Source organism: Anticarsia gemmatalis, chromosome 17 (genome assembly GCF_050436995.1).
Source record: "Anticarsia gemmatalis isolate Benzon Research Colony breed Stoneville strain chromosome 17, ilAntGemm2 primary, whole genome shotgun sequence".
Lineage (NCBI taxonomy): Eukaryota > Metazoa > Arthropoda > Insecta > Lepidoptera > Erebidae > Anticarsia > Anticarsia gemmatalis.
In genome coordinates, this window is record NC_134761.1 from 10,658,609 (window position 1) to 10,674,579 (window position 15,971).

The window sequence follows — 15,971 nt, forward strand, 5'->3', positions numbered from 1 at the left end:
GTTTTTACACCACAAGACTCAGAGACTTCAGAAATTGAGCCCTTGATTATTTACAACGTTCAGCACAGATTAAACCAGCAGCTTGACTATTGATTGCGACATTATGGATTTTTTTATCAACTTTAATTATATACCTAGCTCGTAATAACCAAAATATCCTATAATTTTCCTCAAAGAAAACACCAAATCAAACATTCCAGAAATTTCTATCTAAATTCCCGTGAAGCTCGCACGCGTAGTCACAGCACGCTGTGTGGCACGTGCGGGCGTTGGGCGCGCGCCAGCCGATACCGGAGCGTGGCGATACTGGCAACTACTGGCAACACTCGGACACCAGCCCGGCCGCCGCCAGGGGGCGCACCTGTGCCGCCTCAAGGTGACCCACGACACACTATTACAAAAGGTTCTCAGAAATCAAGACCGCACAGCCAAAAAACTAATTTCCTCTAAATGTCAGAGGAAATATAATCGACATCACACGCATGTGTCTTTGGCAGTCTTCTGTTCGTATCAATAACGACTGATTATGTGGAAGAATAAGAATGTGGTACAATGGCCTTTTAAAGTCCAAAAGATCAGCCTTTTATCACTGGTGCCAGAAAGTGCTCGATTAACTGAACCTTCGCACTCACATTAAGGTAGCAGTTAAGTTACCAAATATTTGTTCCAAGAAGTCGCAATAAACTTTCTGCGCTGTTCAGAAGTCATTAAGATAATAAGCCGAACTTTCGTGAACCGAACAATACGATTTACCGCCAATCACCCTTGTCAAAGAGTTCTTGGAAATACGCACGGTACTTTGAATTTCGACATTGTCCTCGTTTTACATTAATAGACCCCTGTTATAATGATTGAATACGTAGTTTCTTTTCATTTTTCTTTAACGAGAATTACCGAGGGCAATCGACCGCACAGAGCGTTTTCCTTGGAACTTTTCCAACGTAAAAAGCTTTGAGCAATATCGACTATTATTTAGTTCATAAAGATTTTCAATTATCGTACCGAGTGTCTGTGCATTGTGTAACGATGCTTAGATATTTGAATAGAGGTACAAGAATACCCATTCGTTTGATCTAAAGCAAAAATAAAAATGACATTTGGAAACCACTTATTTCTCCGAAGCAATCCAATAATATCAGACTTATTTCAGCTAAGTATATCCCCAAGTTCTTCGAAAATTTATACGAAAATTCCATGTTTATTACACTGACGGCCGTGATGAAAGCGATTTGACATTTTTTATCTCACTACATAAGATATTACTTTTAATAAATGTCGTAATTTAATTAGAAATATGAGTTATGAGCGCGAGGGTGGCTTACGCAACGTCATTGGGGTTAGTTGACTGATATTATTCAAATGTTTCGTGTTTGACCGATATAAGATATTTTTTATTACGCGTTGATAAATTATTACAAATTTCTTTGGCCTAAATACGAATTTTAATTGATGACAGAACTTTTCAGTTTAATTCCGTAATGACTAAACCAAAGTAACTGGCGGTAACATTGTATATATCTACAATATTAGGTAAGTATCTATAGCTTTTAACTGTTCAGTCTATGGGAAATTACATAGAGATTATTCTAACTCTGGTAATCCAAAAAGATTTTAAAAGGATACAGATTCAATACAGGTGTTCCGGATTCCCACTAGTTTAGCAAAAACACTGACAGTTCTTGATTTTGAACTTACTGGTCGTGTAAGTTTGTATAAGTATAAGAAGAAGTAGAAAAGTGAGAAACAAGAGGTTGAATTAATTGTTCAGAGGCAACACAATGACTTTAACATTCAACTCATATTTGTAATTTCGAGTTCCAAATAAAACCGCGTATTACAATATTTTCGCTTGACATGACAGAAAAGTACAACAAACATGGCAGTCCCTTGCCATTCAAAATTCGAACATGAGAACATTGCGCCATTTTGTTTAAATATGAGGTGTGAGAAGTATCGGTGTTTCATCACACATGTTATTTTGGGCGAACAAAATGAATAGGCTGGCGCACCGCAATCAGTCAACACGGGCGTCGTATGAAAAACATCGAATCATAAATATATAAGTGTTTTAACAACATGAAGTATAAACACTGAAGTGTTAGTAAATATTGCGCTGTGACGGCCACAATGCGTAGGCTCCGACGGCTAATGTTCACGTTAAAAGCATACTGACCCACATAAAAAATGACCGTGATTTTACGCCCGCGGAAATGCGGATATTTCGTGTTACTCTACAGTCTACGCCTCTACGCTCAACTCGAATTTAAACATTTTATTGTTGTTTAACTGCACGCCAAAGTATGCGAAATGGCGAATCCGCAAATGTTGGTATTACGGAATAAACTGCGGCAATTCGTTAAAGTATTTTAATGCGTTGTATTCATGGAAATTAGAGTTTGTGAATGTCGAAACATTCTTAGTTTAATATTATGATTGTTAGTTTCAGTTAAATAACTTATCATCCTCAAGATTTTCACAAATTTTCCAATTACTTTACTCCAAAAAATATAAGTATTCAAGATCAAAAGAATCAATAAATTTTCTCCTAGGTAGAGCAGCTTCCCGCTGGAACATTTTTTGTAGCGTCAGCAGCACGCAATTTTATACTTAGTCTTAGACTTTTTGCCGTCGTCAATTAGGTTCATATTATTTTGTTTCAGAGTGCTGAATAGGGTACAAAAAATATTTAGGTATCTCATAAAGTCGCCCACGCACATCCAACGAGGCGTTAATGCATTATTCTGTCATATTTTTTTGTTTTAAAACAAATTGTACGTTTGGCTGTATGTTTTTGTCCTAAGTCATTTGATGTTTTTGCCACAAAATTCGGACATCCGGCCCGCGGTATCGTTGGCATCGATTCATTTGACCTTCGTACGCAACATAATTCGAATATCGAACTCACTGACTAATAAATAAAGTTTTTTTACCAGTGTTGCCAATATCGTTCATTCACCAGCATTGGTTGGAGGCACGCATCTATAGTTATAATAATTTATAATAAACTTTGTCGTAAAAATGCACTTTATCGCTTGTTTACGTTAAGGAAAATTACTGTTAATCTGCACGAATGTATTTTGGTGACAGAATGTTTGGAAAACGTTATTTATTGGTGATAACGAGGGTGCTTTGTTGACAATATGTTGCTATTAGAAGGGTCATATTTTATCGCCACTATTTTAATTTTGTTGCTACTTCTATCTTCTAAAACATCTGAGTGTGCGAGCGGCTTGGCAACCCGTTTTTATGTTTTTTTTTTTTTGGGATACCACAAGGAATAATTTTGGGATAAATCCATTTTTTATCTTATTTGAAACTCTTCCAAAGAAATGACTGGACAATACTGATCAGAAAGTGAGATATGTCAATCAATCAGTTGTTAAGTAGCAACAAAAAACTAAATGATCATATAATGTTATTATTCTCATCCTTCAATGTCAGTAATGTTATGATTATTTAGTAATCTTTTGTACTGCGCTTATGTAATGGCGAGGTTTTGTAATATTTGCTAGAATATTTATGTAATTCAGTGTTGTGATTATTTCAATGTTTATGCGCGCAGAACATTTACTTATGAACAAATTACTTTTTTCAATTCGGCAGCAATTTTTTCAGATTTTTTATATTCTTGAGCATCTGAAAAGGTGTTCTTTGCTACTGGCTGATCAAATTTTTGTGATGAAAATCTTTAATTAATTGGTTTCATAATCTTGCAACCAGTTTTTTTTTGTAGATATCAATTCTGAGCTTTAAGAAAAGCTTTTTTATCGGTTTTTGAAGAAAATTTGTCCGTAATGTACACCAGATCGTCTACGTGAAGATCTCAAATATCAGGCGTTTCTTTGTTTGATATTTAAGGTCAAACGTATTGCCATCTGATGGACATTGGATATTGTGAACTTAGTGTAGCGTGATGAGGGGTGTGGTAAATAAAAGTGTTAAGTAAATGGTATAATAATCTTCATAATTTATTTTCTCTTTCAATTTTATCATACAATATGATACTCAGTATAAAACAATATTCTTTGTTAAATTCATAGAAATATATTATTTTAGTATAACTGTTTTCATATCTTTTATAAACTTACAAATTACTGTTAACATTCTGACGAATTCTTTTGTATAAAAATAATACAAATGGCGTTCGGGCGCGTTTCAACGTGATACATGAGAAACAACTTGTTGATGTGTTGAGACGACGCGCCCCGCGCCACATATAGTCTATATAACAATTCAACTTGTTAATTGTATTATAATTACTTACAGTAACCTACAGAAGACAATGGTATAGAACAATTTACTGTAGCACATTAATGGTAACAAAAACAATTAAAACATACGTATAGGCTTTAGTTTACAAAAGCGTAGGCACTCGAGATTGCTACTTCATCCTATAAGATAAACATTCTCACTAATAAATACTTCCATCGCTCATTCACTCGCATCTATCACTTGTCAACAGTCGCTCACTCTGGGCACAGTCACAGCTCGCATTCGTCCACAACACATATTTTAAGTCGGACGGCTTCGCATTACTAAAGTCTCGTCCTCTAAAGAGCACCGGGTCAGTCCCGAGAATCATTTTTCAAAACGGGAAAAATAATTTGCGCGATGCACGCTATCTCTCTCACACGTACAAGGCACTCTATACTGGCATCTCACATTCGATCAGTCTCCCACACAAGCACTTAATTTGTCTCGAAACAATCAAGCGAAGCAGACAAAGACGTTCCAGCGACGACGTCAACGTATTGCCGCTTCACACAGCTAACCTTGTGCAACTAAACGTGATTCGGAGCGCCCGAGTGTCGACCACTGTCCTACACTGTCCGACACTGTCCAACACTGTCCAACAGTGTCGTACACTGTGGAACAGCGTCGAACACATGGCCGCCATTCCGCGAGGGCGGCGCAGGCGGAATTTTAATTAGCAGAACATCCGCTCGTGACTCGGCCCGAGCCCGATGCGCCGTTGCCACTCTACGTGTACTAGCACAGACTACACTGTCTCTCTCGCACGGCCGCGCTCGCTACCTGTCACAACAGTCACAACACGCCGGCGTCCGTCTAAATCGCAATAAATAACGACCCAAACGTAAACTAATTATTATAATAAGATTCTACTGGACAGAAACATACATACAATGGCCGGGACACAATGAACAATGGAAATCCCCGATTCAGCGAGGCAAGTGCGGCAACATCGCTGAAACGGGAAATTCGCCGTAAAACTGGCAACGTCGCATCAACCTCGTTCAGTCAGTGTGCACACGAATGACGTCGCACGATTATCCTTTCTAGTTTCTATTCTAAATGAGACAACGCAATACTGATTAAGGAAAACATTAGTCCGGCAACTTACGATGGAAGCTAAGCTCTCGCAGTGGTGACCCGCTCTAAGTACATCCTCGCAAGGTCCGCTAAGCGAACGCAAACACAACAAGTCCCGGCGCGGAGGAGCACTCGTGCACTCGCACTCGTCACTGGCGCCCTAATCTCTCAAACTTAACGATACATCCACAGCATCCTTAACGTAGCGACTTCAACACCTTACACACTAGTGTTCATTAACTATATATTACACAGTAAAATTAAGATCACAAATCGCTTTGTATGCTGCGTCCTAGCGGGCGCGACTAGCATGGAATGTGGTGCAGCGGCGGCGGCGGCCACTCGATCAGAAGTGCGAGTCGATGTGGCAGCCGCCGTTGGCGTGCTCCAGCACCTGCTCCTTGAGCCGGTGCACGTGCTCCTTCAGCTTCACCACCATCTGCGCCAGCTCCGCGTTCTCGCCCTTCAGGATCTTCACCTTCTCCTCCAGCTTGGAGATCCTCTCGAGCTTGCGGCGTCTGCACTTGGAGGCCGCCACTCGGTTCCTCTGACGTTTGCGTTCCAGTTTGATCCTCTCTTGCGTGTCCATGTCGATAGGTGAGAGTGGCGGCGAGCTGGCGGCGCTGGGCACCGTCTGCGGCTCGTCCTTCACCACGGGCGTGGGGTAGCGCTCCAGCGGCCGGTCCAGGTCGGCGTACACACCTCTGCTCAGCGGCGGCGCCGGCTCCGAGTGGTGCAGCTTGTCGAGCGCCTCGACGAAGGGGCGCGCGTACATCTCCTGCTCCTCGGTCGGCGGCACGTGTGGCGGGAACAGCACGTTAGAGCCAGGAGTGGGGGTCACCGTCGAGATCATGCCGTTCTGGATGATCAGCTTCTCGAGCTCCGGCGAGCCGAGCTTCAGCATCTGCAGGTCTGGTGAGGACAGGACTGGCGCGCCGAACCTCGCTCGCTTGCCGCCCCGCCCCACGTCCAGAGTGAGCGGTCGCTTCAGGTTCTCCACTGAACCGTTGCTGGGGTACTGCTCGTCGTAGAAAGTAGGCTCCATGCCGGGTTGAAAGCGTCGAACCATGTGTTTGCACCGAACGCCTCGGTATCACTAAACTCACTGCGCAAACTTCAAAACTTTCACATGCGGCAACGCACGTCCGACACCCTCGACGTTCCACTTGTTTCTAAACATTATTAAGAAACAACCACCGCTTTTATTGAGTGACTCAGATAAGCTATTTTTAGGAGTCGCGTGATAGAGTCGAGCGCTCATTGGTCGAATATCGCGCGATACGAAGTAACGCTGGCGTCTGATTGGTGATTGGCATTGTAGCGTAGCGCGAGGCCAGCGCGGGCTGTTTACGACTTCGTGCGATTACCGAGAATCGGTAGAACTGTGTCCATTATAACATGTACGTCGCGCTGCTGGCTATTATGTGAATAAGAATTAGTGCCTCAGTGCCTCTACACAACCGTGTCACATATTAACTTTATGCCATCATAACACATTTGTTACGTTTTTATCTAATTTTTATTTGCGTATAATTCATAGCCAGATATTATGACTCTCCTGGTATTACATAATACTATGTCAGATGAGTATCGAAATAATAATAGAAGTTTTGTAAACGTTCATAAGAAATGTACTCAGCAGATAATATTTTACCAATGTATCATGCACCTTTACTTCAACTTAGCTTACCTCAGGGAGTGTCGTCACTTGAGCAGATATCCGAATTAGGATTATGGACGTCATATTGTGTGGTAGGTGATTTCGGCAGAAAAAGTTGCTTTCATAATAATATGCGACTATAGCTGTTTTTGCTTATCGGACCGGATAATTGTCTTAGTTACTATCTTCATCAACGGCTATTTTAGAATGCTCTCGGGACAAGAATTTAAATTAATTTATAAAATAATATTGCGCTGCTCGGTAGATACTGTCATTTTCTTAGATAAACCATGAGTGCAATTTTCTAAAATCGAAAGACTGATTTCTGAAAAACATTCATAAAGTACAAATTATTATTCAATTATCAAAAAACAACAGATAAATTTCCCGTAATAAAATAAATCTAAATAAAAATGATAATATAACAGTGGAAACGAACAATTTTGGGCGAGGCACGGAGGCGGGGTAGCCGCGGCGCGCGATGCAAGAAATATTATGCGGGCGACGGGGGGGAGAGGGAACGCGATAGTTGTACGAGAACGAACGAGAGCTAGATAACTCTGTCTCGCTCGCACTATAAGATAACTCCAGCAACTGAACAGAAGGAAAATATAATGCACCTAAAATTCCTTTATTAATGTGGACTCGCATTTTGTATCATTGTAAAGATGACCTTCGTTTTTTGTCCAAAGAACATAAACACTTGAAACATAGAATCGTCTGGATATGGATAGGCGTGGTGTGAGAACTGTTTATGGAAATTAAACATCATTAAATTAATTACAACGTTTTTATGTCCGTACATAAAATACTGTTGTGCAAGTTGTTAGTTTCTGTACACGTTTTACTACATACATAATCTATCGTGTGCTGTTGAACATAACAATAGTTTTCCTACCTACAGACAGCCGCACATGGCCACATACCAACTGAGAGTAGGTATGAAAATTAATTAAGGGCCTCTGGCTTATTGGAGCTATACCTACGACGAGCAACAGCACTAAACTAACCGTGATATAGGTAGGTATAAATAAATAGGTGCATTTTGCTTTAAAACCTACGTAATATAGGTATACTTAATACAACATTATTATGAATATCACGTTAAGTCAATTTATTGCCTAGTAATTCCCTGTATTCAATAACATTATACTTCAAAAGATTTATAAGCTTCTTTTAGGGTCAAGTGCACTCGCATAATGCATGTGAAGGTTTTGTTTGTAGTACAGCATCATTATAACAACAAGTTGAAGGTAAACGTCGGAAGCTTGCCTCGAGCTTTACTGAATAAGTTAACTATAAAATTAGGTGAAAACAACAAAAGATTTTTTTTTAACTTTTATCAACGAACGTTAATGAGTAATACATTAACAAAAAAACCGATTTGTTTCATTAAGACACTGCCATGGCATTTAAATATAAAATGAACGATTATACATTTTATTATTTTTAAATGCAATCAGCGAGATAATAATAACAACAATGCATCATGCTGCCATCTACTGGCCATGTCATACAAATTACTCGGATTAAATATTCTACTGAACGCTAGATGTCACCCTAAGCTGTAACACACAATCTTTAAACTATTCGACAAGAGATGGCATTCTCAGCAATCATGATCATGACGTCCATTTTGTGGTTCATGTATTCTGACTGATCTTTCTAATGATGAACAGTACTGCGTCTACGCAAATCTTATTATCTTTTGAGCTTTACTAGTACATGTGACAGGTGTTATTGGTTCTTGTCAGTAATTCACCAATCGAGAGGCCGTATGTAATTCTCATGCAAATCTTGATACATACTACCTACAGAGCAAATTAAACATAGCCAATACAAACCCACGATCTCTTGGTGGCAGATTAACTGAGATACCTCAAACGTTTATTCATGCATTAACCCTTACCAGATTGCTTAAAGTGTTCACAAACACATATTTCAGGTTATGTTGCTGTTCCACTTATTGTGAAAAAAGTTAACGACATGAAAAAAAAACTACAGAATAAAAAATATCGATCTCATTTATTGTACTTAATTACACTAAATTGTACATCGCATCATTTTATTTATTAGCTAATATTTATTTAACAGTAACGGATATAATTCGGACGTCTTCATAGGGCTTGTCTGTTTTAGGGTTAGTCTTCACGCTGCCAATGTTCTGAACCACTTCCATGCCACGCACCACGCGACCGAATACTGTGTGCTTGTTGTCTAACCAAGGCTGTTGAAAAACGTAAAAATATTAATCTATATAATATTCTATAAATTTATATTTCACGTAGATATTATGGTATGGTACAGTTATCAATTATACCATTTTTCTTACCTCCATCATGAGTGTGATTTCAATAAAATGCATGCTTTTCACTTACTCCAACTATACACATAACACTGCCTAAGAACTTATCTTTAGTTCTGGACACCATTTATATGAATGAATACTATACTTATTATACTTACTTAATTAAATATAACATGAATAAATTCAGCGAAGGTGCGCCGCGGTAAACCTCAACATTGACGACGAAATGACAAGACAGGGCCAGAACCAATTTGACCAAGACTACGAAAGATCGAGAAGAATATCTCCAGTCTTCGATCTTCCGAGTCTTTGCCATGCAGCAGTAGTAAATCTGACTTTTGTAGTTGGCCTACGGTTTTTAAGTAAAACGTTTATAAAGCAAGTATACGTACAGTAGGTGCTAATGTGACGAAGAACTGGCTGCCATTAGTGTTGGGGCCGGCGTTGGCCATGCTCACGGTGTAGGGACGGTCGTGCTTCAGGTGTGGACGGAACTCGTCCGCGAACTCGCCGCCCCATATACTCTCACCGCCGGTACCCGTGCCTGTGCAATACAAACTCTTTATTACTTAGTTTCAGTATTCCTGGGCTCAAAGCATTCTGACTTTGCCGACGTCTGTCTGGGCTTTTATGAACCTTGCATGTAGACATTGTATTTTGTTCAGCCAATCTTGTTCATTCATATATACAAAATAAATGTTTTATTTTCGGGCATGGCATATTGGGACTGACCTGTTTGTATAGAACAATTATAGACCATTCTCAAAAATCAACTCGTATCCACAGATATAGTCAGTTAGGATTCTACACAACATTTGTACCTCATTTCTAGGAAGATAGTCAAGATAATTATTAGAAATGACGATGATTCAACAAAACATTTAGTTATTATGGAATTTTTGAACTTTTATTAAATTTAGAAAATTTGTTATCTACAAATTTACATAAAACCAACAAAACTAGGCTTATAGTTACGATTCAATAACAATTTATGACCTCTTACTAGATAAATGAAACATAAAATTTAGATTGTGCCATACAAAAAACATTAACTTTGTTGTAGTCGGTTAAAAATTTGATACCTATCATACTTTTCAAAAAGCCATCAAAATGTGAAATTCGCACAGTCTATCATTGAACTATTGACATAAGTAAAAGATACAGTTATCACATATGATAAGAGAATGTAATTTTTTTGTAAATCAGACTCGAATTTATGCTATCAGTAAGATAAATCACACGTGGCTAGAGACACGTGTAAAGATAATACACGTGTTGAAAAATTATTACTTTATAACTTTCATATAAACTTTAAGGAAAATAAGTCATGAATTTGGTAAATAACATTCTAATTCTAGAAATTTCTATTATATTTTTAAATGCGAAAGTTTGGATGCTCGGATGGATTTTCTTTACTCAATCATACAACAACTATTCAAACGGATTCTCATGAAACTTGGCAGTGTTGTTATCTATGTACCAGAATAAAACAAAGGCTATAGAAACACTCGTTTTGTCCGTGACATAATATACCTAAGCCACGCTAAAGCTATTGACTATGAGAACAGAGCCGCGGTCAAGAGCGCGACTATTCTTTGTAACTAGATAATTTCATTACAAACCGTATAATAGTTATTACGTGAAAGCACCTTATTTTCAGCACTTATTATTATATAATATTGTCATAGTATATATTCTCACCAGTAGGATCGCCCGTCTGTATCATGAATCCTTTAATAACTCGATGGAACACGTGTCCGTTGTAGTACCCGTTGCGCGCGTGCACGCAGAAGTTCTCCGCAGTTCGAGGCACGTCCTTGCCGAACAGACGGATGTGCACGTCGCCTAGTGACGTGTGCAGGATCGCTTGCTCGTATAACCGCTGGACACCTGGGAACAAAAGTGTAATCGATCAGTACCGATACCGTGTGAAAACGTCTCAATATGTTGTGCTACATACAATTTCGTCCGCGTGGTTTGTGGCTCACGACACAATTTTCATACAAACTTTCATCCCCTATTTTGTCCCCATGAGTGTAGAATTGATCAAAATCCTTTTAAGCGAACACTAACGTCATAATATCTACCTGCATGTCAAATTTCAGTCTGATCCGTCCAGTGGTTCGGGCTGTGCGTTGATAGATCACTATGACAGTCAGTTCCTTGAGTTATACATATTTAAATTAAGTATAGAATTAAGAGATTGGTAGCATACTTAGGTAGCGTAGGTTACATAATTTACCACATTTTATGCAAATTAGTTTCCACTAAGACTTCCTCAAAGACACCGAATCTTCATAATAAGGAAATTGCAACCAATTAGGACCAAAATAACTTCACAATACGTTATTATTTTACCTTGTCCCTCAGTCGCAGAGATAATATCCTCTTTGCTCGGCTTCTCATTAAATATGTCTCTGTCAGCGTCCGGGCTCTTGATGTCATCAGGACTGCGCCTCGAGAACATGTAGAAGCGATTCTTCTTGTATGCTGTACAGAATAGTGTAGGGTCTGTCTTCACGTTGAGTAAAGTTGGGTTTTCTGATCCTTCCATCTCGAGGGTTGTTGCTACTTTGGATTGGTTTGTTCGACCCTGCGAAGTAGAAAATGTATTTGAGCACTTATAATATAGTAGATTTATTTAACACAAATTAATGACAGGCATTTTTTAACAGTGTTAAAGCAAGTAAAAAATAGTTGTAAAAATTAACACACCCAAGCACCTTTCTTCATTCTTGCTCTAACACACCATGGATGTGTAAAATAAAGTTGTTAAGTCACATGTTAAGTCTGTTCGCGATTAACTTAAAACGTACATCACGAATAATCGCGCGATTTTTTTTCAGTTGGCAGTGATTTATTAGGAAAGAAGGTACAATGATGCTTGAGCAATATGGTGTTGATTGTAGAACATAATAATATGGTACAATAATGTCCTCCTAACCGATATACGGCTACGGCGGTCAGTTTCATTGAAACTGGCCATCTGTGCAGGACTTTGTTTATAGTGTCCAAGTGTGTGCACAATACACGGGTACACTCTCTATTCCATCACTCTCATAGTTTGGTGGGACGGATAACCGACACGACCAGTGAGAGGTCAGGCGCAGGACCGACGGCTTTACGTGCTCTCCGAGGCACGGAATATTATATACATAACAATGTAAGCACTACAAACGTAATGCTTTGTTTCTGGAACTCAACAATTTTGTCACCTTCTGATATTTTAAAGCGCCGACGGAACCATATTATGTTACCTGAAACAGTGCTAGATGCAAGGGCCGCAAGTTCTCCGGCTTGCCTATCATGGCGACGCAGCGGTTGGTGACGAGGTTAACGACCTTCACGCCTAACATCGTGGCGTAGATGACGAAGTGGCCGCTCGTGTCGAACAACACGTTCGCGAGCTGCACCGAGTCGGACTTCTCTAGGTCACGCTCGGTCGCCATTCTGTGGAAGAACATTGAATTAGGACCAACATTATTTCGCCTTTATCTAATTTATTTACGACACCATACACACATATGTGAAATCCTGTTGCTGCTGGTTCAGTCTTCATCCATATTTCAAAGAAATTTGAATCCGCAGACGCAAGCTCATTTAGAGTGCAAAATACTAGTTATAAAACAGTTTTCCGGCTTATGGGTAAGTGTCTCATAACCTATCCAACAGGTAAAGCGATAACGAATGTATGAAAACAAAACCCTTCACCTAATGCTAACTAATATTTATAAAAATGGCGAAACCGGGGGTTTAATGCATAAGTGATATGTTATTATTTACCTCCTGCCGAACTCCATGTTGGGCAGCTGCTGCGTCTGGTGCTGCAGCTCCTGGAAGCGCTGCAGGCTCTCGTCCAGCACCTTGTGCAGCTTGCCTGACAGGAAATGGAACACACGCACCTATTACACCAACAGACAAACGCGCCTATTATTACTATCTACCTACACCGTATATGTTAAGGTACCCATGTCCTACTTCATTCATAGAAATCTGAGAAAAACATACTTAAGGAGGATTTAGGCTTAGCCAAAGAGATCATTAGCTAAGGTGTTTATTCTATATTTGTAATTTTATTTCTGTTACAACCAGAAGTATATAATAGATATTGCTATGACCATGGTCCAACGCAATTAAGAACTTTTAACATTAGAACTCGACCGCAGATGCAGTCTAGTAAATTAGATTTTAAGCAAGAATTACAGTAATATAATAAAAAGGCTACAGTAAAGACCTCACGGTTGTAGCCCTTTCGATTACATCGAATATACCGAGAGTGTACATGACTAACTACATAATGGTAAAATTAAGACTATAATTACTCTTAATTTTGCTTTACAAATAATTGATTTCGCGTCCTGATTGTAGAACACAGTAACGAAGAGTAATAAACAAATTTTAATACAGATCACCTCTGTTATACCCGAAGTTGTATGCAGAGGTGTATGAAATGTGAAATACACCCATGTTTCGCCATTAACATGTAAGTCCCGTGTAATAAGGGGCAAGTCCATTGCCAGAACATAAATAGTTCAACAAATGCACAAAAACCTCTCACCTTTCTATCTAAACTAATAGACGCCATCTTCTTCCCATCAGGCGAGAACGCCAGCGCCGTAGGATACGTCTTATTCTTCACAAAGTCATACAAATCTGTATCTAACTTTGATTCAAAATTCACTATTCTAGGGAACTTGAATTCGTGTTTAGCGCCTGTCCAGTATTCTACAATACCGGCTTTATCAACCGAGACAGCTGTTTCAAATACTGGGTTGTATTTTATGGTCGCCACTGTACTCTGGTGGAGAGTCTCGAAGGTGTGCAGTGGCGTGCCTGATGTTTGGGTACCGTCGAACACGTGGATTTTGTTACTATTCTTCTCTGAGCTGAGGAATATAGGTTGAATGTTTTAGAAATATTGAAAAGGTGAAACAGCAGTAGTTAACTTATTTAAGGAATGATTTATGACCTGATATAATATGCATCCTGAAATTCTATTGTAACTAGAAGAATGTTATTGTCAAAAAGAGTTTTATAATGAAAAAGGCTTTGAATATTGATGCTAAGAAAAAATGTGTTCTCTGTAACTGATAAAATCTATTTTTTTTTTTGTAATAATGTCCAAATTTTCTAGATGATACTTACACAGCTAATGCAGATATAGGGTCACCAGCAGAGTGCACCCACTCAACACAGTATGGCTCAAATTCTATAGTAATCATGTTGATCATGTCTGAAACAGGAGCAAGACAATATCAATCAATGATAGGCTCAATAAGGCAGAAGGCATATAAAGTAATAGAGCAAATAACATGATTACTGGTGCCAAACAACTTTAACATATCAAGTAGATTAGGTGTAGATAGTAGGTGTTTTAGAAAGCAAACTGAATGTAATATATGACCAGTGCAGAGGACCTTTGGTTGCCTGTTCTACCAATTGGATGATAGAAGGGCAATAATTCTTGCCATCATCCCCAGCAATTCTTTCCAAGAAGGTATAATCATTGTTCATTATGTTGTAGTCAAATGAAATTGGAAAAAGGAGTGATGTACATAATAGAGAGAGAACAGAGTTTACCCACCAAAGTTGACAACATCAAACACCTTGATAGTCTTCTCTTGTGATGCAGTACAGAGCAGAGTGCCTGTAGTGTTGGCTGCAACATGACTGATCGGTGCCAGGTGACAACGAAAGTGTTTTACAAACTCTATGCCTTCTTCCTGCAAACAGGTTGAGTAAAAATTTTTACATCATTTCATAAAAGTTAATTTTAAATTGATATAATATAAATTAGACAGGTAATATATTGATTATGTAATGATCTGCAGAGAGGAGAGATGGAGATGAAGACTCCCAGCATAAGGAGTGTTTTGTTAGGGGCTTTTTTAGGTTATTGAGTAAGATCCAACAATGCCATCTTGTGCCTAACTTGATTATGAGGTAAACTCAGTCCTGTGGAACTTATTGTTGCTCTCATACCTGTGTTTAAATAGACTTCAATTGCTCCTGGCGTTAATAAGGTACCTTGGCATAAGACCCGGCAATTTATAAGTTTAGATAACCAAAAATGATTCCTAAATTTGATAACATTGTAACTATTTTTAGGCTTGTACCTGTTTCTTCCAGAACTTCAAGTGTCCGTCCTGACTGGCCGTGATCACGAAGTCAGTCTTCGTCACAACGACGTGTGTGACCACGTCTCTGTGCATGTAACTGAACTCATAAGTTTCCGATGAAGGCAGGTTTTCTAAGTACAGGGACTCAAACTCTAACACTGAAATATAAAGCTTCATGTTTAACATCCATCCTATAACTAGGAATCTTTATAGTAGACGAGAAACATTACCTTTTCGCTTTTTAGTTTTTGGTTTTGTCGCCTCGGATGGCATTGGCCCTATCCAGCCATCGTTATCGTCTGCTTCTTCCTTATTATCAACACTGCTACGCCTTTTCTCTCCAGACATTTTTACTAAGTTGTCACGGTAGAGTCTAAACGATTTATTTCAAAAATATAACTATTATAATTTTGTAAACACCGTGCTTACAGCCTTTTCATGACACTTCGACAATCCTTCCGAATATTATTGGTCTAAATTACATTGGCATTGTTTAAACAAAGTGTCTTCCCGTTTTATTCGCATTGTAATGTGAATGCACTATAGTTTGTAT

General features: G+C 39.0%; 2 protein-coding genes across 2 annotated transcripts; both read right to left on the bottom strand.

The window, feature by feature from the left end:
* Positions 1 to 3,943: 3,943 nt before the first annotated feature.
* On the bottom strand, positions 3,944 to 6,519 carry Jra (Jun-related antigen). The gene has a single exon (XM_076125593.1). The coding sequence runs from the start codon at positions 6,398 to 6,400 to the stop codon at positions 5,678 to 5,680; it is 723 nt and encodes a 240-aa protein (XP_075981708.1). The 5' UTR covers positions 6,401 to 6,519; the 3' UTR covers positions 3,944 to 5,677.
* Positions 6,520 to 8,997: 2,478 nt separating this feature from the next.
* LOC142980210 (peptidylprolyl isomerase domain and WD repeat-containing protein 1) lies at positions 8,998 to 15,949 on the bottom strand. Its single transcript, XM_076125546.1, has 11 exons — positions 15,649 to 15,949; positions 15,416 to 15,576; positions 14,884 to 15,022; positions 14,445 to 14,532; positions 13,858 to 14,185; positions 13,083 to 13,201; positions 12,557 to 12,749; positions 11,658 to 11,892; positions 11,001 to 11,189; positions 9,692 to 9,843; positions 8,998 to 9,218 (listed from the first exon to the last, which is right to left on the bottom strand). The coding sequence occupies exons 1-11, from the start codon at positions 15,764 to 15,766 to the stop codon at positions 9,075 to 9,077; spliced, it is 1,866 nt and encodes a 621-aa protein (XP_075981661.1). The 5' UTR covers positions 15,767 to 15,949; the 3' UTR covers positions 8,998 to 9,074.
* Between the last annotated feature and the right edge of the window lie 22 nt (positions 15,950 to 15,971).

Excerpts from the sequence above, each read along its gene's own strand:
- LOC142980210 (XM_076125546.1), bottom strand. The coding sequence starts at position 15,766 with ATGTCTGGAGAGAAAAGGCGTAGCAGTGTTGATAATAAGGAAGAAGCA. Across the intron at positions 15,577-15,648 it reads AAAAACTAAAAAGCGAAAAG|TGTTAGAGTTTGAGTCCCTG; the intron begins GTAATGTTTCTC and ends TTTATATTTCAG. Across the intron at positions 9,844-11,000 it reads ACAGACGGGCGATCCTACTG|GCACGGGTACCGGCGGTGAG; the intron begins GTGAGAATATAT and ends TGTATTGCACAG.
- Jra (XM_076125593.1), bottom strand. The coding sequence starts at position 6,400 with ATGGTTCGACGCTTTCAACCCGGCATGGAGCCTACTTTCTACGACGAG.